Source organism: Triplophysa dalaica, chromosome 14 (genome assembly GCF_015846415.1).
Source record: "Triplophysa dalaica isolate WHDGS20190420 chromosome 14, ASM1584641v1, whole genome shotgun sequence".
Lineage (NCBI taxonomy): Eukaryota > Metazoa > Chordata > Actinopteri > Cypriniformes > Nemacheilidae > Triplophysa > Triplophysa dalaica.
The window spans coordinates 20,168,284-20,192,386 of NC_079555.1; the positions used below are offsets into that span (position 1 = coordinate 20,168,284).

General features: G+C 40.0%; 1 protein-coding gene across 1 annotated transcript in view; it reads right to left on the minus strand.

The window, feature by feature from the left end:
• Positions 1–1,265: 1,265 nt before the first annotated feature.
• Positions 1,266–24,103, minus strand: part of LOC130435275 (fibulin-7) — a 33,334-nt gene continuing 10,496 nt past the window's right edge. Inside the window, 7 exon segments of the mRNA XM_056765764.1 lie at positions 1,266–1,626; positions 1,700–1,835; positions 16,614–16,751; positions 16,889–17,056; positions 19,723–19,848; positions 20,999–21,169; positions 21,264–21,422. Of these exon segments, the coding sequence (XP_056621742.1) occupies positions 1,266–1,626; positions 1,700–1,835; positions 16,614–16,751; positions 16,889–17,056; positions 19,723–19,848; positions 20,999–21,169; positions 21,264–21,422 (1,259 nt within the window).

Genomic DNA, 24,103 nt, shown 5'->3' on the forward strand with positions numbered 1-24,103 from the left:
TATTTACCTGTCAATAAAGCCTTGTTTTTGCCCCGCACTTGAGTCTCCCCTTGTCTGCCATGACAAGGTCAGACAAAGAATGTTTATTATCCCCCCATATTGCCAGAGGGAAACCCTTCCTCCAACTATCTAGCCAGGAATGTATTCAGTAAGCATAACACTTCACAATTCATTAGTTTGCAGGCTTTTATTCATTTATGCAGAAATTAAATCTAACAGTTAGACACCGCTGAAGGTAGAGTAGGGGTCACAGGATATCCCCAAACAATCATAAAATATAACAGGGCTGTCATGCCATAAAAGTCCAGTTTGAGTGACCAGTGGACAGAAAATTTGACAGGTGTACATAAATCAATCAAACATTTTGACACACAGTATATGATTATACTACTCGCATGTTTTCTTACATTCACAGTTTAAACATGTTACCTCAGTTCAGGGAGTGGAGTTATCTCTGTTAATGATAAACGTTAGGCACCCCATGCTGCCATGCATTTCTCATTTGCAAATTTTTCTCAAAACATTTCTTAATTTTTCAGTGTAGGGCATCAACAGAGCCTGGGCCGGCCCTGATTACACTAACTAAAATTGAAAATGTAAAATTCCATCCAACATAATCTTCAATCCCATTAAACATTTTTTCCGTTTATTATTTTAATTTGTTTGCAGCTATGTAACATACATCAATCTGGTAAAATATACACAAAAATACAAAAGAGAACCCATGATAATTTTATTATATTATTAGGTATCCTTGCCATTTAACATTTTTGAGAGATGTATTTCAAATGACGCTTAGATTTAATTGTATTATTTTCTCACTGATTCTACAACAGATATAGTATTGACATATGCAGGTTCTATGCCTGTACTTCCCCTGATAACATGAGAGCAGATGAAAACTATTGAATCAAATGTTAAAAATTGTTAATTTGTCAAATGTCTTTTGGTTTAGTTAGCCTCTTGACTCTTTGGCCATCCAAATATATTTAGTGCTAAAATATATTTGTTGCTGCAAAGGAAACTACTGTATAAGATCCATGGGATCAGCTAATGGTGGTGAATTCTAAATGGTTACATAATGTTAAAAATGATTTATGCAACATTATTATGATTGATTCAATGTTTTTTATCAGTTTTTTGCAATCAGGATATGACTAATCAAAATACAAATACATCATTAAGCATCATTAAGTGACAATGAGAGAGATCTTACCAATGATTTTTGATTTAATATTAAACAACATCTGCGTAATATTTAATATCTAAAACTCAAACTGTGACACAAAAATTGTTATTTTGGTGATGTAACTCCTCAGCAGTTCTCCTCTCTCTAGTTCACTCATCTCAATCTCGACTTTCAGTGTGGTTGGACCCTGCACAGGACTAACCAGCAATAGTTCACCCGTCTGACGATCAGAACGCTGTAGGGTGAAATAACGCCGACCATGGCTTCCCAGTATAGCAAACCGAAGTGTGTGTCCTATCATTCTGACAGCAGACACTCGGAACATGACCCGCGGAGCTGAGAGATTGGACACTACAGACATATAGTGGTAAGACACAGAGGTTGGCGCTTGAGAGCAGGCTTTGTTCTCCACAAAGCAGGGGTTCCTCTTACAGCGCCTGCACAAAGAGGTTATGATTTTAAAAAGAAATAAGAAATATAAATGTAGATGTTCTCAACAATATTACTTACACTGTTGAGGTTTTAACATAAGTAGCATTCCGTGCACGTGGACAATCAACATTAACACATTGAAAACCTCCATAGGTGTTAATACAGAGCTGATCCCTGGTGCAGTTATTCTGTCGGGTTCCACATTCATCAATATCTTTGCATAGAAGAAAAATTGTACAGAAAAAAGTAAAAACAGTGCAAGTACATGTACAATATTAATACGTATTATACCCTGATTTATCAAACTACACTGTAAAAATTGCCTGAGGAATGTGCAGGAAACAACTGGCAAAATAGTCATCATAAAACATGGTGTTAATTGTAGTGCCTAAATAGCATTAAAAGACTGTACAGCAATTAACATTCAATTGTAGGGGTCTAACGAAACACTCAACACATCACAGTATTTTGAACAAAATTTAAAGAATCATTTTATTTTAAATTTTATTTTCAAAATATTAACAATTTCAGTAACTATTTTGTTGCACATACAACTCAATCAAGAATTTAAGGCTTAACTCAACCTTCTGAACTGCAGGTTTGTCACTGGAATTTCATGTTAAATAGCATTTGTTTTCAATTAAGATCAGTGTCATATGTGACAGTAAATTTTAATTTATTTTTAGTCTTAGTCATATTTTAGTCATCCACATCCATTTTGTTCTAGTCGACGAAATCGACATTATATTTAGTCTACTTTAGTTAAACTAGTTAGATTTATTTAATTTGTGTAATTCAATGTTCCATACAAAGGTTAAACTGTTTTGACATATTTTACTTGACTTTAGAATTAAATTTAATTAAATCAGGTCATAACCTTTATTTTTCAGAAAGATTGAATTACTACTGGATATGCATTGTTGTAACAGAACACGTGACAATCTGGTGCAGAGTAGGTAGAGTCTTCTTTTATTAAAACTTTATTTAAATGTTCGCCGGTTCCCGCCTCCTTCCTTCCTTTTATTGAATATGATTACAGTCCTGTTTTATGTTTATCTTCTCACAGACAACAGTTTTAATATACTATACCTTACTGAAACCTGGCATCAACCAAATGATTATTTCTGTAAAAATGTATAAATTATTTCTGTATAAATTATTTCTGTATAAATTATTTCTGAGTCTACTCCACCAAGCTATGGTTATTTGCATGAGCCACATCCGGTTGGTCATAAATTTAAATCATTTGAAGTGCTTGCGTTGAACAGAATTGTTCCAAACAAAAGTAAAAAAAAAACATTGCTTTCTCTTACATTAGCTGCTGTGTATAGACCCCCTGGGCCTCACTAATGTTCACTAATGTTCTGAAAGAGTTTGCGGACTTCTTATCGGACCCATTGGTTAACATCGATAAAGTACTGATTATCTACGTGGATATTAAAATCTCCGACAGTGCTAACAATCCATTAGCAGTGGCGTTTAAAGAGCTACTACACTCTTTTGGTGTAACACAAAACACCAATAGACCTACTCATCGCCTTAATCATACCCTAGACTTGATTATATCTCACTGAGCCGATCTAACCAATATCGATATAATACCTCAAAGCGACGATGTTTCCGATCACCATCTTATTACATATACAACTGATTTCTGCAGTGTACAGTGTACATCTCGTTATCGACATGGTAGAACAATCACCTCAACTACTAAAGACAGTTTCACAAGGAACCTGCCATATCTGACTCCTTTTAATAACCTTGCCAACAAATACAGAATCGCTCGATAACATTACCACCAACATGGGCACGATGCCGAGCATCTCCGTAACCTCAAAGAAAATAACAAAATCAAGGTTTTTATTTGGTACAATTGCTTAATTAACAAACAAACAGACTTCACCTGACCTGGCTATTCCGCCGCACCTTGGTAGCAATGAATTCATGAAATTTTTGGCAGAGAAAATCGAAAATACGAGAAAGCATAGCTAAAACCAAACCTCCAAGTGTGTATGAAGAATTAGTAAAATTTGTGTATTAGTATCGACCATCACCCAAAAAGAAAAGCTACAGTGTTTTTCTCCTATAAATCAGGAAGATTTAATTAAACTTATTGCCACATCCAATCCGACAACATGCTTATTAGACCCCATTCCGACTACCTATTAAAAGAGTTACTACCTTTTGCAATTGAGCCCATTTATTAACTCTTAAATTAATTGAGAGACATGTCACAGGACCCTTTAAGTTTGCTGTAATTAAGCCTCTTATCAAAAAAACAAATTTAGACCCCAAAGAACTTGGAAGCTATAGACCGATTTCAAATCTCCCGTACTTGTCTAAAATACTAGAAAAAGTAGTGTCCACTCAGTTGTGTACTTTCCTACAAAATAATGACATACACGAAAAGTTTCAGTCTTTCTTCAGACCGCATCATAGAACTGAAACTGTGCACATTAGAATTACAAATGACCTCCTTATTGCTTCAGATAAAGGTAACATCTCACTCTTAGTCCTGCTTGACCTTAGTGCTGCTTTCGATACTGTAGACCATAAAATACTATTAGATCGTTTACACAATTATACCGCTATTCAGGGACAGGCACTACAATGGTTCAGATCTTACTTAACAGACAGATATCAATACGTCCATTTAAATAGGAAATCGTCAAATCTCACCAAAGTAAATTATGGATTACCTCAGGTCAGTTTTAGGACCCTTGCTTTTCTCCATATACATGCTGCCCCTTGGCAACATTATTAGAAAATATGGAATTAGCTTCCACTGTTATCCAGATGATACTCCGCTATATATCTCATCAAGACCAGATGATTCCTTCGAAACTATCTAAACTGGCAGAGTGCATCGAGAACATAAAACATTGGATGACTAGTAATTTGCTTCTTTTAAACCAAAACGGAAATATTACTTATAGCACCAAAAACACTTAAATAGAATTTCTCCGATTACAGCCTGCAAATTGTAGGCTTCACTGTTACTCCAACAAATACAGTTAAAGACCTAGGCGTTATATTAGACGGCAACCTGTCATTTAAAAATCACATCTCAAATATCACAAAAACAGCCTTCTTCCACCTTAGAATTGTTGCCAAATTACGAATTATTTTATGTTTTGCTGACGCAGAAAAGCTTATTCATGCATTTGTGACCTCACGGCTTGACTATTGTAATGCTCTACTTAGTGGTTGTCCTGTATCATCTATAAACAAGCTACCGTTAGTTCAGAGTGTAGCTGCCAGAGTTCTTACCAGGTCAATAAAATACGATCACATATCCCCAGTTTATCATCGCTTCACTGGCTACCCATTAAGTATGGTATTGATTTTAAAATTATTTTAATTACTTACAAAGCTTTAAATGGTCTAGCCCCTACTTACTTAACTTTCATCACATTACAACCCATCACGCTCTCTACGATCTCAAAACTCAGGACTTTTGATGACAACTAGGATAACTAAATCCACTAAAGGGGGTCGAGCTTTCTCATACGTAGCACCTAAACTCTGGAATAGCCTTCCTGATACTATTCGGGGGTCAGACACACTCTTCCAATTTAAATCTAGATTAAAGACACATCTTTTCAGCCAAGCTTTGACTTACTGCATAGTTAATGAACAGCAGCTACGCTAATTGTTTTCCTTCTGCCTTCGCCTCAGGATGCCCATCCCGAGGTAGGAAGAAATTCCGCCAGAGCCAGATGATCGACATATGCCCATCCCCACCGGGAGATTACGCCAGCTACAGCTGCAGACTGACTGACCATCCCAGCTCCATCTAAGGCAATACCATCACCCCCCAAGAGAAATACAACCATCGGACCATCCCAGCTCAGACCACTACATCCCCAACCATAAGCAAAGACGGACTTCTTGTCTCATTAATGCTGAAGTTACAATACTTGGTATTTAATGCTAAACTTACATCACATGTCAGCAGTTGAAGTTATGCATTCAGTGGCCCTGATTGGAGGTTGTTGGGTGGGTGTTTGTGGGGAGTGGGGGGGCTCGTTTGTTGTGGGGATTCATCTGCTGGGGCTGTGTGGGTCCAGTTTGGCCTGGTTTTGTGGTCGATGTTGGACAACAGAGGAATAAAGTTACAACATGCCATTACTATTTTCCCTGGTTGTTCCTCTGTTTTCTGGTGTCGATCGTGGAGAGGGACCGGGTTGAACCTACACGGTTTTCGGTGAGTGGGACTTTCTGGGTTGCAGAGGGTGGGCTCTTCCTCGTGGATATTTGCTCTGTGGCTTTTGGTCGGGGTCACTGAAAGCAGCTATGACACGTCAGAGGGGATCTTGCCCTCTCGGCTGAGCCTGGTTTCTCCCAAGGTTTTTTTCTCCATTAATCAATCATTGGAGTTTGGGTTCCTCGCCACAGCAGGGCAGTGTTGGCTTGCTCACAGGGAGACTGCATTTATTTATCTATTAATTAGATATTATTTATTAGAATGATCTTGCTTGTTCTATAAACACCATGCACTGTGCTGTGTTTTACCTTTTCTGTTTTTCCTGTTTGCCCCTGTTAAGCTGCTTTGGAACAATGTACATTGTGAAAAGCGCTATATCAAAAAAAAAACTTGAGTTACGTTACGGCTTGACATTATAAGTTTGCACTTAAAAGCACTGAGCTAGTTGTTCGCTGTTTGATCCGTGGCCCATTCAAGTCGTTTAGACTTTGTTTTGCTAATCGAGAAGGCGTGTTCCAGCTTTATTCTGTTCGCGCTAATCTCATCACATACTTAAGCAGTGCCTCTGCGCTTACGCCAAGTAAGACCGACGAGTGTAAAGACCGACGAGTGTAAAGACCGACGAGTGTAAAGACCGACGAGTGTAAAGACCTGCGATTCTACCTGCGCGACTCCATCGAGCAAAGACACCGGAAAGGCACATCAGTATACTTAACATACCTTTGCTTTCATTTAATTGTCTACTAACATGTGTTTCGAGTTTATTCCTGTAGTCCACCGTGGGCAGCGTTCTCACCCAAGACGCAAGACACGACATGCTCACTCTCACGTGCGTCCCATTCACATCTCCCCTTTTACATCTCTGTCTCTCTCTATGGGTCTCTGGAACTGCTAGTTAGCTGTGAAGAAGACTGACTTCATCCATGAGTTTGCCAGCCAGTCTGACATTCACATTATTTGTCTTACTGAGACATGGATTCATCCTGAAGACTCTGCCACACCCGCTGCTCTCTCTACGCACTACTCCTTCTCTCACTCTCCCTACCGGAAGAGGAGGAGGCACAGGTTTGCTTATCAACAACGACTGGAAATATTCCACACTATTTTCCCTATGCAACAACTATTCATTTGAATACCATGCTGTTAATATCACTTTTCCCACTCAGCTCACCGTTGTTTTAGTTTACCGCCTCCCAGGTCCTCTTCACAACTTCATTGAAGAGTTAAATGTGCTGCTCTCATCATTCCCGGAGGATGGCAGCCCTCTTGTATTATCTCTTCCCTCCAACTTTGCATCTCTAGATGCCGACACTGCCACCGACACCTTATGCTCAACACTTCCATCCTGTCTAGATAACGTTTGTCCTCTGTCCTCCAGACCAGCTTGTGCCACCCCCTCCTGCCCCTGGCTGTCTGACATCATCCGTGAACAACGGAGTGCATTGTGTATTGGCACCTAATGTATTATGGCTCCTGTATGACATATCGCTTGTTGCTCCCTAACTCTTTTAAAATCGCTTTGGATAAAAGCGTCTGCTAAATGACTAAATGTAAATAATGTAAATGGACTCTCTGACCACTGTCTGGTTCATCTTCTCCCAACATACAGACAAAAAGTTAAATCTGCTAGCCAGTAGGAAGGACTGTAAAGAGATGGCCCAATGAAGCAGCTGACACTGATCTGGACGAGCTCACAGAGACAGTAACATCATACATCAGTTTCTGTGAGGACATGTGCATTCCTACCAGGACATATTTAATATATAACAATGACAAACCATGGTTCACACTAAAACTCAGACAGCTTCACCAGGCAAAAGCGGAGGCCTACAGGTGTGGTGACAGGATATTGTACAATCAGGCCAAGAACACACTGAAAAAGAAAATTAGATTTGCAAAGAGCCGGAAAAAACATTTTTCAGCAAACGACCCTGTCTCGGTGTGGAAAGGCCTGAAAGACATTACAAACTACAAGACACCATCCCCCAGCACTGATGTAAATTAACTGCTTGCTTATGACCTGAATGAGTTTTACTGCAGATTTGAAACCCCCGGTCTCACACCCCAAACTGATCACATCTCTAAACAGCCATCAACACCTCCAGCTACCCCACTCTCCTCCCAAAAACAAAAACATGGAGATGATAGTGGACTTTAGGTTAAACACCCCTGCACTCCCCCCATTCACTATCATGAACAGCACTGTGGCCACAGTAGTCATTCAGGTTCCTAGTAACCACCATCTCACAGGAACTAAAATGGGACAATCACATTTACTCTATTGTCAAAAAGGCCCAGCAAAGGCTGTACTTCCTTCTACAGCTGAGGAAGTTCAACATGCCACAGGAGCTGCTCTTACAGTTCTACTCAGCTGTCATTGAATCCATAACCCTGTTGTTCGATTCGGCTGCAAAAACTGACCTATGAAGACTACAACGGATAGTCCGGACTGCTGAGCGAATCACTGGCACAACCTTCCCCGATCTACAAGAACTATACTCATCCAGAGTGAGTCAAATAACTCACAAAATCACTCTGGACCCCTCACATCCCCGCACACTTTCTCTTTGAGCTGCTACCATCTGGTTGGCGCTACAGTGCACTGAACACCAAAACAACCACACATAAGAAAAGTTTTGTTCCTCAGGCATCTACATCAGGAACACCTAAATGTTCTACTGTTCAATAAAAAACATGTGCAATACACAACTATATACTCATATTTATTATACATATGTTATATATATATATATATATATATATATATATATATTCAGCTATCCACATTCCCCTGCATAACTTTGCATTTCACAGTATAATTTGTATATACCACATCTGTACATACAATGTAATGTCCATTGTCCTTTTTGTCAAATATGTATTGTCTCTTACATATTTAGCACATTTAACACCCTAGTTCCAACACTCCTCCAGACCAAACTAAACCAGCTCTCTATTCCTAGCTCTGTCTGTCAGTTGATCACCAACTTTCTGAATTTTTTTATGTTTTGTCACCTGGGCCTTGTGAAGGATTTAATCATTTAATTAGTTACGTAATTACATTTAATCATTTAATTAGTTTTGTCTTATATAGAGGTGAAGTCATAATATTGTGAGTGTTTTAATACATACATTTGATACCCAAGCTATGTGCTGATATTGAAGTGCTTGCAACAAAGGAATGTGAGTTTGTGGGGGAGAAAAGGCATCTTCGGCTGCAGTTCATTAGGGGGTTGGGGGAGGTATTTGGAATGTTGTTTCAGAAGTGTTTTACAGGAACGAGATAAGGCAGAAGTTGGTGATTGGTGGAGGCAAGGGGGATCCCGGCCCCCGGCAGAAGAGAGATCGGCGTGAAATAACAATAAATGCTGTGAATATCTGCTGTGGGGGTTGTGTCCAGCAACCCCCACAGCAAAGTGTTGTCCAGCAACCCAGCGCTGTATTTTTGTTAATCTGATTAATAAACCTCAGTTTGATTAGAAATCGCCTTTCTCCAATTTTTGGACATGCAGGACATTTTTTAAAGTCCAACAAATGGTGACCCCGACGACGTGTTTGGAGGAAAAAGGCGATTTTTGGGTAAATTTCTGACCATTTTGGGTCAAAGACCGTACGAGACGGATTCATTTTCAACACAACAGGTGCCTGAAAAAATAAAAAAGGTAAGCAGAAACCTGTTTATTCGAATTCGAAAAACTAAATTTATGTGTTGAATTTGATGATCATCTCGTGTAAGTAAAATAACGATTTCTGAGGTTTTTTGATTTGATTAATTGTGGGTTTAGGTAACCCCCGGTTGTGGTAACCGTGAAATATTGGGTTGGAGGCCCTCAGTTGAGGTAACTGTAAATTCCATTGGGTTGAGGTAACCGTAAAATAGTGGGTTAATGTCCATCAGTTGAGGTAACTGTAAAATCCATTGGGTTGAGGTAACCCTCGGTTGAGGTAACCGTAAAATAGTGGGTTAGAGGCCCTCGGTCTGGGTGACCGTAAATTATGTTTATCTGTTTCATTTGTGTTTATTAATAAAATATCTTGAACGTATGTGTGATAATTAGCTTAAAATTGTGTGTGTAATAATTTAAAAATAATATAATGATAAATAATTTCAGAATAATATGATGAATATGGATGTCTACCCGTTGAGGTACAGTGGGAAAGAGTAGTAGATATGTTGATAGCTCAAGCAGAGCCTAAAAATCATAAGAAAGACAGGAAAATATGGGAGAGTAAATGGAGTCAGATATGTATAGAAAATATATGGGATGAGCCAGATAAGGTGTTCACACCGCTGGCGCCAAAAACCAGGGACATGGAAAAGAGGTCCCATGTGAGGCTACAGAAACATCAAAGTGTTAGAAACATAGATAAGGACAGTGCAGAAAAGTCAGGAAGTCTTAGAGAGTCCTCTGAGCGGAAGGCACAGACCCTTTCTCCAAATTCATATCAGGAATTGAAACGGTTCGCTATAATTACGCCCAGACTCAAACTTGAGGCATAATATGGTTAAAGTACATGAAGGAAACGTGGCTGTTAGCCTAACTGAAGCCACCAGTGAATTAGAGGAAGTAAGGCGGGAACTAGAGAAAACTAAAAATCAATTGTTAAGACAACAATTACAGTTATCAAAGTCTGACGGCCAAATGAAAACCAAACAAATGACCCAACAAAGTGCCCCGGTGGGCCCTAGTAATTTTAGTAGTATGCAACAGAGGTATCCGTCTCAACCCCAGTGGTATAGATCCCAAAGAAGACAATGGGGAGGGTATAGAGGTAATGGGGGAAGAGGAAAAAGGGGTGGGGGGCATGGGAGGGGTGCTTGCCATGGGTGTGGTGCTCCTGATCATTGGAAAAGAGAGCGCCCCTTACAGTCCGGGGAAGGCCAAGTTACAGGACCACCTGCAGGGGGATGGGATCCTCGTAGAGGTGGACCTGGTGGTCGAGGCAGGGGACCACGTCCCCAAAACCAGGGGCAACAACTCTTGTCACCACCCTACCTACAGGCGCCTATGCCCCCAACATGGGGCCTGGGTGAGGACGCGGAGGAATGTTGAAAGGGCCCACAGAGAACCACCATGAGGGGAATGGCTGAGCCCCTTATGAAAATAGTGGTTAACAACAAACCACTACAAGCTCTAGTTGACAATGGAGCAACATACTCCACTGTAACAACAGGCACTATATCACAAGACGATCTGAGTGATAGAACAGTGGGAGTAATGGGGTTCTCTGGGGGGTTGGAAAATGGGCAGTGACAAAGGACTTAACAGGGCATGTTGCAAAATAAGAGCTTGCCATACCCATTATTGTCCCCCTTTCATGCTCAGTTTATTAAGAAAATATTTTTTTATCTCGCTCCAAGCTAGCAATGTATTTTCCCAATATTGTAAAACATTGTATATCATTACCATCAATCATCCAACTATAAAATTTGTTAACTAACAAATCTTTTACTCTTTTCTCTTTGAAATATGAAATTGGCAAAACCCTTAGCGGTACTTTTACTTACTTATAATATTGAATGTCCTTCTCGTATTACACCATATCTGTCTGTAAGTCTCTAACCAGTCCTCACCAGGTGATGTCATTCTAAATTGATGGGTGTTGCTTCCGATCAGAGGGTAATTTGGAAAAAGAGAGGGATTTAGCAAGGGAAAATAAGTCAATTGATAGAAGACAATCAGCTCAGCGAGCAGACATGACACTTCTCACAGAATCTCTAAAATATTTATGGAAAACAAAGTTAACATCTTTTCTAATTTTCAATAGGTAGTCTCATATGTAACTGGAGCGCCGCCCCATCAAACAGACCGTGTGATTTCCTTATCGAGTCGGGTCTACCTATTACACATGCATGTGCTGCAGAGACCGTTTAGAGGCTCTGTTGATAACCGCGGAAGTGGCATCTATCAACGGCCAAGGCCATTAAACAATATTAATTATATGATCTCTAAAAGCTAGAGACCATAACCCTGACCCTTATTTCGAAATTGGCTATACTCTGTGCACAGACAAATTTGACCAGGTTATTTATATTGCCTCTAGCATCAATGTCTGTACGTTCTTTTGTTAACTGTATTGTGGCCTTCATTCTTTTTCCTTACAGATCGATCGTTTCCGGAACCAACTGGGGCTGGACACTCTATGCCTTGTTTGACAAACTAACTGGTCTTATCCAACACTTTTCCCAGCAGGTCACACCGAAAAAAAAAAAAAAAACTATCCCATCACCAACTGAGTGGGTGCGCCTGAAGACCTTTTGCATAAAGTGGCACGAGCCCAGGTGGTCCAAACCACTGCGTGTCATCTCATGAACATCTCACTGTATCCGCCTAGAAGGAAAAGGCGACACCTGTTATCATTTGTCTTCTTGTGTGTCATGTGATTCACCCACCAGGTCTCTGGAACAGACGGCTGTGGACCTGAGAGCTCAGGTCCAAGAGAGGGAGGGTGTTGAAGGTAAAGGTGAAAAAGAAAACCTTTTACAGATCGTACACAAGAAAGACAGGATGTGTGAAAGGAAATAACCCAATGGAACATTGTACCCCATGGGGTTGGGTGGTAAAGTATACAGGGCCATGGGTCCCCTGGAGCAAATTCTATGGTGCTGATAAAGAAGGATGGAAAAGGTTTCCATTCAGCGTGATTACAGCATCACCCAAAATCCCATAACATTGTCCATAGGTCACTTAACAAAAAATGTATACAGTAGAAACAAAACTGTCATGTATATTCCCCTAGGAGTGGATGTGATGGGTAAGGATCCCATAGGACTGATTAAGATAAATATAGTGCAACCCCCTGTTGTGATAAATAACTCGCAATCACAGCCATCAACTCCGGTGAAACAATCAAGTGTTGACATAATAGAAATAGATTATACTATATTAACACCTGAAGATGTGATTGAAAAAGCCACAGGCTATGGTGAAAGCAATTTATGGTTAGAATGGTTAATAAATACGGCCAAAGAACAGAAATTAGATGATTGTGTTGCCTGTGCAGGTGCTAGACCAAGACTCCACATTGAACCGGCCCCACTGTATCCTAATGATAAATGGGGGTATGACTGTATGTTGTCACTGACCAGAACCCTGGGCTACACCAATTGTACTACTCTAGCATCTATATTTCCCCCAATATCTAATGAATCAAAAACAGGCCCATTTACGCCCAGAAAAGATAATTACACCTGTTTTAACTTTACGTCACAATCACCAACTATTAATTATGGACAGATTAATGAAGAATGGTGTAACGTCATCATACCTGACAATGGAACATTGATAGGGCCATGGGCAAGATCAGGACTATTTTACTATTGTGGTGATAGACGGCTGTTCACTAGAGTGCCCAAAAATACATAGGGCCTATGTGCAATGGTTAAATTAGGAGCGCCATTGACTTTGATTGGTGAAAAGGTAAAAGTAGGGCCACAAACAACAGGTACGAACTCACTGACCCGCCGCAGACGGCGACATGTCATTAGCAAAAGGTCAGCAACTTCCATTGATTTGTCATTAAATAGCCCAACCTATATTGATGCTATTGGAGTACCTAGAGGTGTCCCAGATGAGTTTAAATTGGCTGATCAGATAGCAGCAGGCTTTGAGAACATTCCTATTTTAGCAGGGTTATTCCCAGTAACCCCAAACAAAAATGTTGATAGAATAAATTACGTCCATTACAATGTGATGAGATTGACTAACATGACTAGGGCCGCAGTTGAAGGCCTGTCAGAACAATTAGCCCCAACATCTCTTATGGCAGTGCAGAACAGAATGGCATTAGATATGCTGTTAGCAGAGAGGGGTGGAGTATGTCACATGTTTGGTGATTTGTGTTGCACTTTCATTCCCAACAACACTGCCCCCAATAGCACTGTAACAAAAGCTTTAGAAGGATTGAGAACACTTTCCGTAGAAATGAAAGAACATTCAGGTGTAAATAACCCCATAGGTGACTGGCTGGATAAAGCATTAGGCAAATGGAAAGCGCTGGTCATGTCAATAATTGTCTCAATTGCAGTGTTCTTGGCAATCTTAGTAACTTGTTGTTGTTGCTGTATCCCATGTATCAGATCATTGTGTAACCGACTGATTATTGCAGCAATAGAAAAGAAAGATCTCACCCCACCCCCTTACAGTATGCCCCTGTTGGCTAGCCAATTGATGGATGGTGATGACGAGGAAGATAAGGACGATGATGAAGATTAAAAGGTGACCTCTTTCAGAGGTCAAGAGAGGGATTGAAGGATTTAATCATTTAATTAGTTACGTAATTACATTTAATCATTTAATTAGTTTTGTCTTATATAGAGGTGAAGTCATAATATTGTGAGTGTTTTAATACATACATTTGATACCCAAGCTATGTGCTGATATTGAAGTGCTTGCAACAAGGAATGTTAGTTTGTGGGGGAGAAAAGGCATCTTCGGCTGCAGTTGTTTAGGGGGTTGGGGGAGGTATTTGGAATGTTGTTTCAGAAGTGTTTTACAGGAACGAGATAAGGCAGAAGTTGGTGATTGGTGGAGGCAAGGGGGATCGCGGCACCCGGCAGAAGAGAGATCGGCGTGAAATAACAATAAATACTGTGAATATGTGCTGTGGGGGTTGGTTTTCCTGGGAAGGACAGAGGAGTGTTGTCCAGCAACCCAGCGCTGTATTTTTGTTAATCTGATTAATAAACCTCAGTTTGATTAGATATCGCTTTTCTCCAATTTTTGGACATGCAGAACATTTTTTTAAAGTCCAACACTTGTCACTTTTTTAACCTGTATGTGCACTGGAAGCTTCTGTTATTAAAAAAAATACTTGTGTGTCCAAGCACACTTGGCAATAAAGCTCTTTCTCATTCTGATTCTGATGTCCAATTGTGCCAAGTAAAAAAATCTCCATTCATTTTGTGAAGGAATAATAGAATGAAACAACAGAAATAATAAAAAAATCAACTCCCCATTACTGCTTTAGCTATAAATATGGGAGGTCATGGTGTATAGGACACCTGTAGGGCATCAGACTCTCGTGTCAAAGTCAGACTTATCACCAGTTTGATCCCTGCTCGGAGCAGATTTGGGTAGGAATGGGTACACATCTAAATTAATTGTTTATTTCCTTTATCTCTGCATTTAAGTCTGTATTTCTTTATTCGTGCACTTTAGTAATATACTTTATTAAGTAATTCTCATGGTCCTTACAAAGCTATATGCGCTGGTGTAATCCATGCTCGATGTCTGATGTTGTTTATGTTACGATGGATGATTTTTTTGAAATATCCAAATCACTGTTAAAAAATGGTACAGTTTTAATAAAAAAGTATATAGGAGATATGGAGCCGTCCGGCTTTTCTGAGTTCCATGCCTCGTCCAAGATGGACGATAGCAGAATTTTCAATTTGGGGTGGAGTGTCCCTTTAAAAAAGATCCACGTGTGAATGAGGCCATGCAAGGAAATGGACGAGAAACATGTTTCTCTTCGTAAGACATGCAGAAACCTGCAAGTATGGTTAAATGTAAATGCATATGTATACTGTGTACAAGCACCTCAATGTTTAAGTTGTCCTAGAGAGCGTATAGCACTGCTCAAACGTGCTATTTGGGAAGAATCAACTGTTGTACACTCGCGCAAGATTTCTTTCATTGTGCAACGTGACATGCACCTTAATACGAAACATTAGTAAAATCATAATTCGGATGCATTGTCTAATACCACCGCTATATTTTCCTCTTTGGTTGAGATGAGCTCCCGTGTCCCTCCCTGAACTGTAGCCTGCCTGTCAGTCACTCATTCTCCACACTTTTAAGAACGGGGCCGGTCCTGGAGTTGCCAGGTATTAATCGGAGTGATGAATATACATTAAGAATCTCATCAATTAACATTTATCCTTAGAATATAAATAAACATTTTGACTGCCGAAACATTCTGAAAGTAGCCTAAAAACCCGCAACCCGCGCCTCCAATATAGCACAATTGTGCGGGAAAACCGCGACCCGGCGCTAGTGCTTACAGTGAATCAGGCGGGGGCAATAGCCTCAGACATCGAGCTCAGTAACCTAAACATATTTCGCTTGCAGCTGTTTTTGTGTTAATTTTCTGTACCTAAAATAAAGGGCTGGCTGTGTGGAAATAAACGAGTGAGAAACACCACCTGTGTTGGTCGATTTTCTCCCAGAGCTCTGCCGAGAATATTCTCTCACAACATCCAACCCATTTATGAATTTGGCCAAATTATTTGAGGAAACCTAGAATTCAAAGGCACCCTAGTCTAGAGGAACAGAGTTCGAATGGAACCTCGATCGGAACATGGAAAGAAATCAAGAGTTTAAAAGGAACTTCTATTTTTAACATATGAAATTTTACTAAACCTCCTTTCTGAAGCGAGCCCCATTAATGGTGACTATTGATAAACCATCAATAAATAAACTTCTGTTAATTGTCAATAAACTCAAATGCAAGAATGTTACATGTTTGTATTATAATCAGCATTTTTCTTAATCAATTTTTAAGTTTTTTTTTTTTTGCAAATGATGGTTCACTCCGGTTGCAAATGATGAGTTTGTATTTGCACTTTCATTTTAAATTCTTGTAGTTAAGTTTATCATTTTGATTTGAATAGTGTTTTTCTTCTTTCTCATTAAATATTTATGTTAATTTATTAAAAGTTTGCACTCATTCTTATTGGCACAAAAATAATTCCATAAAAACTGACATTACATGCTATTTTGAATGGTCAGTCAGGTCCAAAAAGGGTAAAGCATCCCAAATGTTAATTTATCAATAAATGACCTTTGCAGTTCCGACCATCATGGGTCACGTTGTAACCAGTGGGGCAATTGCATCGGTAACCACCAGGAGTGTTATCACATGAGTGCAAACACAGACGGCCTGCCTGTCCATTGTGGAACTGCTTACACTCATTGATGTCTGAAAATAAACATGGACAAGCTGAACAAGCAAAAATAACACTGAAACAAATGTATTAATCAATGGCATGTAAAAACGTAAAAATTATTGTGTATTCCATGAGTATTTTTTGCAAAACGATTCTTAGAGAAACTCACCTGTGCAGATGCTATTGTCTAGGTGAGAGATGGTGTAGCCTGGCTCACAGGTGCAGTGGGTGGTTCCCTGTACAATGCTGCATTTGGACTGACGAATGAAAGCAGATGTATGGGACAAAGGAAATGAGGCAGCAGCCTCAGCTCCAGTGCTGACAGACGTGACAAAAACTGGTGAGAAAATTGTATGGATTTTAAGATCAGATAAAAACACGGGGCCTTATTATTTAATCACAAAGGGTGAAAATGACAGAGGGTGCTCTAGGAAGTATATTTAATATTTTTAAATCCCAAATGCAGAAAATAGCACAACTTTATGTATGAGATTTGTCTACTGTTTGGAGACTATTACGTGGATAAAAGATGTAAATTCTCTCTATAATCCCCCCTATAAATTCACGCCCTGGACTCTGTCACCCTAACCTTTCACCACATTTCTAGCTCTGCTCATAACAAAGTACAAGTGCTGTAACTAGTGTTCAAGGGCACATTTTCATGGATTTACTTTGACCTAGATTTGGTTAAGCGCTAGCTACACAACAATCTCGGCGTAACTCAGAGCTAGAAGAACAGAACAAAGAGCTTTGTGCTAGAGTATCCACTTTTACTAAGAAATTTAACCTCAACAAAGCTGCAGAAAAAAATTGTTGTGGAAAAGGTTTGTCAGCCTGATAATTATTTGAAACAGATGTAGCCATTCAATCGGTAACTGGTGTGCCTGTAGATTCAGTGAAGGTATGTGGTGCTAGAAGTAACCTAGACAGCTTAGCTACATGGGAAAGAGATGCTGATGTTAAGGCAAAAATGAGAGTAAATGAGAGCTAGACTTAGCACAATTTAGCACAACGAATCAAGACAATAGAACGACTGTAAGAAGTCGCAAGATAGTAGAAGAAATGCTAAGCATAATTCTGCTCATTCTCAGCCCGCCTACAACCCTGAAGTTGCTCTGCCAGTGTCCACTGAAACTTAAAGACAGCTTACTCCGGCTCTTCTAAGAGCACAACAAGAACAGGAGAGAGAGTGACAATTTGCTTGATACAGGTTCAGGAAATTGATCTATTACAAATAATGGCGCCGCTTCAGTCCAAGTCATACCTCCGCCTACTAACAGAAAAACACTCCGATCATTTTTAGGAACAACAGGTAACTGTAGACCTTGGATCGAGGACTATGGCTCGATTGCTCACCTGCTCTATGACTTGTTGAAAGGCCAAGTTAATAATTCTGATACTGTCTGTAGGGAAGAAATTCATCTCAAAGCTTTCAATGATTTGAAGAAAGCACTATGTCAGGCACCAGCGGTAGAGAGGTTCATTAAAAGGAAGGAGACGGGAACCGGAAGACAGATAAACAAAAGTTTTAATATAAATAATAGCAGCCGGCGGCCCCTCACGGCCGACCGCCGGCGAAAATATCAAATCACACCAAAAATACTCAAGTAAAATGTCGGCAGTCAACCGTGAGGTGGAACAAAAGAACAAACATACAAATGTAAAACATGTTCGGGCCCGGTCCTCTCTCGTCAACGGTCCGGTCGCTCGTTCTCTTACATGCTCCCGATCTACTACATGATTAGAGACCGGTGCGCGCACAGCTGCCGCTCATTGACAATTACTCACCAGTCTCGAACCATGGTCTCGCCTACTCCACTACATACCCCCATCACCCCTCACAGGCCGGGTGGTAACCCCGAGACTGTGCATGCTCCGAGGGAGGGGGAGTGGGTGGTATGCAGTGACGAGACGAGACAACGGAGACGGGAGCCCTCTGAGCGACTGGAAAGAGACAGGGGAGAGAGGGAAAAAAAATTATAGTCCGGTTCCCCGACTTGCTTCCGCTCGGTCCTCAACCGGCCGGGGTACTCTCCTTCGTGGTGGCTTGGGGTGGCCCTGGGGCTTCGGTGGACGGCTCGACCGTCCGCCCCCTGGCGTCCGGCGGTGGCTCCTCCTTTATCAGGGAGACCTTTCATGTATAATGCAGTATCATGGGGGCAGTTTGCGCCCAATTCATTACTATTCTGGTAAACTTGACAGTGTCTCCCTCGCTGTCCCCTCACTCTCTCGCTCTGGGGGTCAAACGAGGAAAGCGATGGGACACATAACTCATGAGATGTCTCTTTGATAATAGCAAGGAAAGGTAAGTATAAATGTGTTATGTATAACTCTAATGACATATCCACTAAGCACAGAGGATGCCTACCCGACAAACCCAGTGAAACTTTTAACCTTCTTTCCTCTATTCATATTTTTGACTGCTCCCCCTGCCATGCATAAGGTGTGGGAAATGTCATATTGGGCAATTAAACTGTGCTGAAAATTTGGGATTATAACACCTAGTCCTAAATGAATCCGAAAATGTATGCTTCAAAATAGGCTTAAGGTGACTCACATGAATTCTTAGATAGTTATCATTATACGACTAGCTCTTTATCTGACTGGTTAGTGCGTTTTTAACCATTAGTTGATGTTTAAGCACTGAAAATAGGTGAGCAGAAACATTGTGAGATGTTTTCCAGTGGTACACGGTAGCAAAGCAGCCTTCAGTTAGGGTAAGTACAAGGGTGCTGTATCTGTTCACTGTTTGCCCTTTATTTGTTTGCTTATTGATAAGTAGGGAGGGCTCATATGTTGCTGGAGTATTATTACAGCAGTGTTTGGAGCAATCAGATATATGCTTATATGGGTTATGTGTGTGTGTGTGCGTGCGTATACTGTATAAATTCACCACCTTAACTCTGAATGTATTTAGCTTCCCAGCCATGTTCATCTGAAGTGGGAAACAGAATGTTATACATTGATGTCTTATTAGAATATTTAAAAAAAAATCAAACCAACATTTTGGAGTTGGAGACTGGAAGGTAGGTCCGGCCCAGCCCTTTGCACAGACACAGCTATATCCATTTACCTCTTCTTTACAAGTTCCACCATTGGCACAAGGTGATGAAAGACACTCATTCATATCTAAGAAAGTACCGGGAGTCACACATTAAAACAGATGCAAGACCAAACAGACAATAATAGAAAACTTAAAGATGTTATAAGTCTACTAGACCTAACCTGGAGACAGATGTCATAAAAGTAATTTCATTTTATTAATATAAGTTTTTATTCCATTCATAAACACTTAGAACAAATGTAATGTATCTTGAAAGGTAATACAATACTACTGCAAATGTCCTGACTATTTATTTGGGCAGCGGCATTTTACTCATTCGCCGCCAGCCTCTTTAAAATAAAAGTTGCCAGCCTACGCAAGCGTTTTTTTAACATTTTTACCCAATTTTCTGTGAAGAATATATGGACAAACAATATGTCAAATGAAAGAACAGAGTCTCAGCTTTCAAACAAAAGAGACCGTATTCTTCTATCTTCATTTGTTCGATTTTATCACTCTGTAGACGTGGGTAGGTTTCTTCAAAAATGCATCATTTTGATTAAACAGCTGAGATAATTAACGTTTTTTGTCAAAGATTCCACCCAGATTCCACTCAGAACAATCATTAAAAACCGCTAAAACATATACGTTCTAGGTTCTGGGATTCTGTACTTTTTCCCAAAGGTGTGTAATAGCGCCACCTGCTGTAAAACAGTACTAACACTGATTGCCATAAACTCGTCTTTGGCGGGGAACCGTTTTTAATTTTAAAATGGCGAGATAACTCGTCAATGGCGGTGAAAGAGTTAAGGGAGAAGAGGGTTGTGTTCCACCCCCTGTTGGTCATAAACTGGACAGTTCACATTAGAAGGTTAGCAATGACTGTTTTTTTTGTAACAGTATATTTGTACATTATTGTATTGCACAAAAATAAATGAAAATTTAAATCGCCGAACACCTATATGTAAAAGTTTAGTTGTAGCTAAGCATACGCCTCGCATTTAGTAAGCCACATTTTTTGTAGGTCACCATTAGGAAGATTTTAGTTGGCCTTGTTGGATTTTGTATTCAAATGCGTTGTGTGTTTTTAACAGTTATTTTGAGAGAAAAATGATACTGAGCTGTGGCCATGTGTCATGCAAAGCTGTTATAGAGTGATGTGGATTTGTTGGATCTCATCCTTATGAAAGTAACCTGTTAGTAGATGACAAAAAAGAATGTAAATGATCTTGGCACCTTTGCAAACAGGTTGCTGACCACTCCACCTGAGTGAGTCTTTACATTGCCGTGTCTATGAGCCCACCAGCACAAAGCCTGCATCACAGAGGAAGTGAACTTCATGACCAGGAAATTGCATTTTTCCCAACATTCTGCCATTGATGGGACTCTCCAGGCTTGAGCAAGTAACTAGAGAGTATATAAAATATGGACAGAGTACGGAAACAAAATTACATTTCATTAGGCAAATGAACATTTCATAAAAGTCTTACATGATACTTACTGTTCTTTGGTTTAGCAGATAGGCGAACAACACGATCATGCAAAAGATTCAGTTTCTTCCTCAAAGTACGAACATTCTGCAAGTATGAGGCTTCCTCTGCTAAAAGCAGTTTGTGACCCTGTTGAATTGAGCTCTGTAAGTCCTGTGCACTGGGACAGTCTTAAAAAAGTTTCTGTTATCAGGGATAGGCAATATTTCAAATACATGTATTTTACATACAAAATACTAGTTTATATACTATTAAGAGTTAACACTATATTTGTTTTGTTGAATGTATTCATTTGGATGTCACCATCATGGTGATCACGGTTTCCTTGAGTTGGACTCTTGACCCTTGATTTTGAATTGGCATTAAAATTTTAAATTGGATGTTTTAAATTATGGTTCTTTGAAGCTTAGTAGTTTTAGCGAAGCAGGTCAAGAGAATGTCCAATTCATAAAGCATCTTAACCCTTAAAAGAGCTCTTAAGGTCAAAAACTTTAGGAGTTGTGAGCAGGATTTTTTAGAGACATAGGAGTTTCTTAAGCAGCAGAGAAAATGGATGAAACACGAAAAGTGAGAAGAAATGTGTTGAAATGCATGACAATTTCCATGTAACTTTCAATGTTTATATGATTTTATATATATAAAAAAAATTTATTTGTATGTGTTCAACTTTAGTTCCGTTTCTGTCTGTCTCTTGACGTTGTGTTGAACCGACAGATTGGGTTCGCCCTAATCAGCTCTGACTACTTTAGAAGAGGCCAATGGAATTTGGCTAATGAAATTTGTATGCCGGTCTCCGCCCCCGGATGTCCGGTATAAAAGGAAGACAGCATGCAGCATTCATTTACCTTTTGTTCTTTAGAGCCATTGCTCATGAGTACAACCAGTTTACTTAAACTTAAAAACAATTGCCGGATCTACGATGGAGCAGCGGATTGTCCCTATCCCGCAGCAACTTTCCCCTGGAAGTCTCGGCGTTCCAGAGGTGTTCATGTAAATTAAAAAGCCCATTGATTTCAATGGCAAACACTTAGAAACGAGGCCTGATTTTAGCCATGTACTCATCCACTATTAAACCCTTTAAGAAGAAGCCACGGTGGTCACTGCAAAGGCTTGATGCCCTCTGACATTAGGAACCTTGTTTTCTGGACCTTTGTTTACACCCTGACCTTAAACATGTAAGATACCAGATTTTAGGCCAAACTGATCGTTTAACGATCTGTTTCCTAACCCGTGTGTGTCTAAAACAGTGTTCTCACTGAATCGTGTTGTTTCTGAGACCTAGAAATTAATATATACATTTTAAATATTGTTATTTAAAGCATTATTTCCAACAACTTTCTACACGTGGCCCACTCGTATAAATGGCATGTGGACAGGCAATGCAGACAGACTAGAAAATGGACCGCAGCATTTAGGAATGGCATCCGGCTGGGCGTATGCCCGCGAAAGCACCTCCCCACCCTCCAGCGGGTTGGGTCAGTGTGCTATCTGCCTCCCTTCTTCCCCACCACGTGACTAAGAACAGGCATCGCATCCATCACTAAGCAAGCACCCCCTGGGGGTCGGCTGGGCAGAGCAGCCTTCCCCCTTAGGTCAAGATAACATATGAAATGTCACAGATAGCTCTAACCGGACCTAGTGCTACCGGACGTCTGTAACACCCCCTCTGTGGGTTGTTCCGTCTGATGTATCCTCATGATAAGGTTCCCACCCATGGTAACCCATGACCTCCCCAGGTGGACCCCCACCTCGCGGTTAACTACTCAGTCCCCATGTCCCATGGTGAATGAATGCTGCACGCAGTCTTCGTTTTATACCCGATATCCGGGGGCGGTGACCGGCATGCAAATTTCATTAGCCAAATTTCATTGGCCTCTTCTAAAGTAGTTAGAGCTGATAGGTTATCAAGTATCGAAACTACTCATGTAGCTAGTTACTTAGTTACTTTGTATCTGATTATATAGGCCTACTACATAAAATTTATATTAACGCCAATATTTTTATATTACATTTTAATCAATATTTTTAATTATCATAAGCAGAGACTAAAGAAGAGACAAACACAGAAGAGACAAGCATTTCTATAAATTTCATCTTGTCCTGATGTCAATGTAGTTTACATAAGTTATTTAGAATAATAGACCATATCAAACTTAAGTGAACCTGCAGAGTTTTGCGTTTAAAATGCATTTAACTAAACACATAGCATTTCCCAAGATTTTCTATAACATTTGCAGTGCTCTCTTAAATGTTATACAAATTTTTATATAAAGCTCATGTTTGCTCGTGTCACGTGAGTGTTGTGAAAAGCTCTTACTTGTAAACAAACATTAAGTGAATCACATGCACATAAACAAGTTTTCTTTATGTTTTTCAAATGTATAATTTTTCTGCAAGCCCACGTCTCTGTGACAGGTAACACGCATGTTGCTGTGTCTGACCATACGACACATTTGCAGTTTTGATCGTGCTGCGAATTAAGCAAATCATTTGAACTGATTCATTAGCCTATTCAAATGGTTTAGCCTATAATTCAATTTAAGCAGCCCTGCAACGATGTGTCATGCATTCTGACTTCTTTACCATGTTAAACGTTCTGTCTTCTCATGCTTAACATTGTCAACTTGTCAAAAACGAGATGGCCATATTACGTAGTATTTCTGTTTTCGATACCCCCAGCGACCGTACAGGTTTCAGAAAGGTTTTTTCGAACATATAAAACTGTTTTGTAACTATTTTTCTTAGTCCCTTATTGGACAATTCTCTCGGAAAAGCATGCAATACCCCCAGGCGTCAGCATGGAGAGCAGCATGCGCAGATGTCACCTTCTCTCTATTCTGTGTTCATTAGC